This window comes from Otolemur garnettii, unplaced genomic scaffold, assembly GCF_000181295.1.
Source record: "Otolemur garnettii isolate 467f Iridium unplaced genomic scaffold, OtoGar3 scaffold00041, whole genome shotgun sequence".
In the NCBI taxonomy this organism is placed as follows: Eukaryota; Metazoa; Chordata; class Mammalia; order Primates; family Galagidae; genus Otolemur; species Otolemur garnettii.
The window spans coordinates 12,085,903-12,086,998 of NW_003852436.1; the positions used below are offsets into that span (position 1 = coordinate 12,085,903).

At 39.1% G+C, this 1,096-nt stretch overlaps 1 protein-coding gene across 1 annotated transcript in view; it reads right to left on the reverse strand.

Annotated features, from left to right (window-relative positions):
- LOC100950915 (F-box/WD repeat-containing protein 7) overlaps positions 1 to 628 on the reverse strand; it is a 1,777-nt gene extending 1,149 nt beyond the window's left edge. The window contains exon 1 of the mRNA XM_023513431.1: positions 342 to 628. Within this exon, the coding sequence (XP_023369199.1) occupies positions 342 to 438 (97 nt within the window). The 5' untranslated portion in view covers positions 439 to 628. The remainder of the gene's footprint in view (positions 1 to 341) is intronic.
- Positions 629 to 1,096: the final 468 nt, after the last annotated feature.

Below are 1,096 nucleotides of genomic sequence, written 5' to 3' on the forward strand. Positions count from 1 at the left end.
AAATAAGGTAGCCCTTTAAAATCAGATTACAAATTCAAAATAAAATGGTCACTCAAAAAATATAATGAGTACATTGCTTCTGTGAAGTCAAGCTCTTTCTTCTCACTGTTCTTTATGGTTAAGTAGACAACTAAACAATTTTATATGTTAAAAACAAAATTTAAAACATTTTCTTGAGGGTAGACTAGTTCTATACATCATAGCAAAAATGTTTATAAACTTACCTGAAATAAGTATTTCGTATGAGGTTAACTCTTTCGATGGTAAAGTTCCATCTTTCTCTCTTTAGTAACAAGCTCATTTTCAATGAACTTAACTAAAGATGGGTAGCCAATACATACCTTGCAATGTTTGTAAACACTGTCCTGTTTTGATATCCCAGATTTTAACTGTAGAATCTGCATTCCCAGAAACAAGAATATTGTCTTTGAGTTCCATTCCACTTGTTAATGACTGGTGCCCCGTTAACGTGTGAATGCAGTTCCCTGTCTCCACATCCCAAACTCGGATTGATGTGTCAAGAGATCCACTCACCACATGGATGCCATCGAACTACAACAGATACAGTTTATTAGAAATATAAGCACTCCTTTTTTTTTGAGACAGAGTCTCACTATGTCGCCCTCAGTACAGTGCTGTGACGTCACAGCTCACAGCAACCTCCAACTCTTGGGCTTAAGCGATTTTCTTTCCTCAGCCTCTCGAGTAGCTAGGACTACAGGTGCCTGCCACAACGCCCAGCCATTTTTTGGTTGCAGTTGTCATTGTTGTTTAGCAGGCCTGGGCTGGGCTCAAACCCGCCAGCCTGAGTATATGTGGCTGGCGCCCTACTCACTGAGCTATGGGGGCTGAGCCTATATAAGTACTCTTCTTATCTATTATTGACCGTAATCCTAATAGAGGAGGAGGAGAGAATGGGAAAGAGGTACTATCAGGAACAAAATGAGGTACTAGGATAAAATGGCAACAAGGATAAAGTGCATGCCATCAAGCAACATCAAGTGCATGTTCTCAGACACTCTATCAGAAATGGTAATTTTTATTCCCAGTTGCTTCAAACTAGATGCAGAACAACTTAACAAAAAAGATAAAGCAT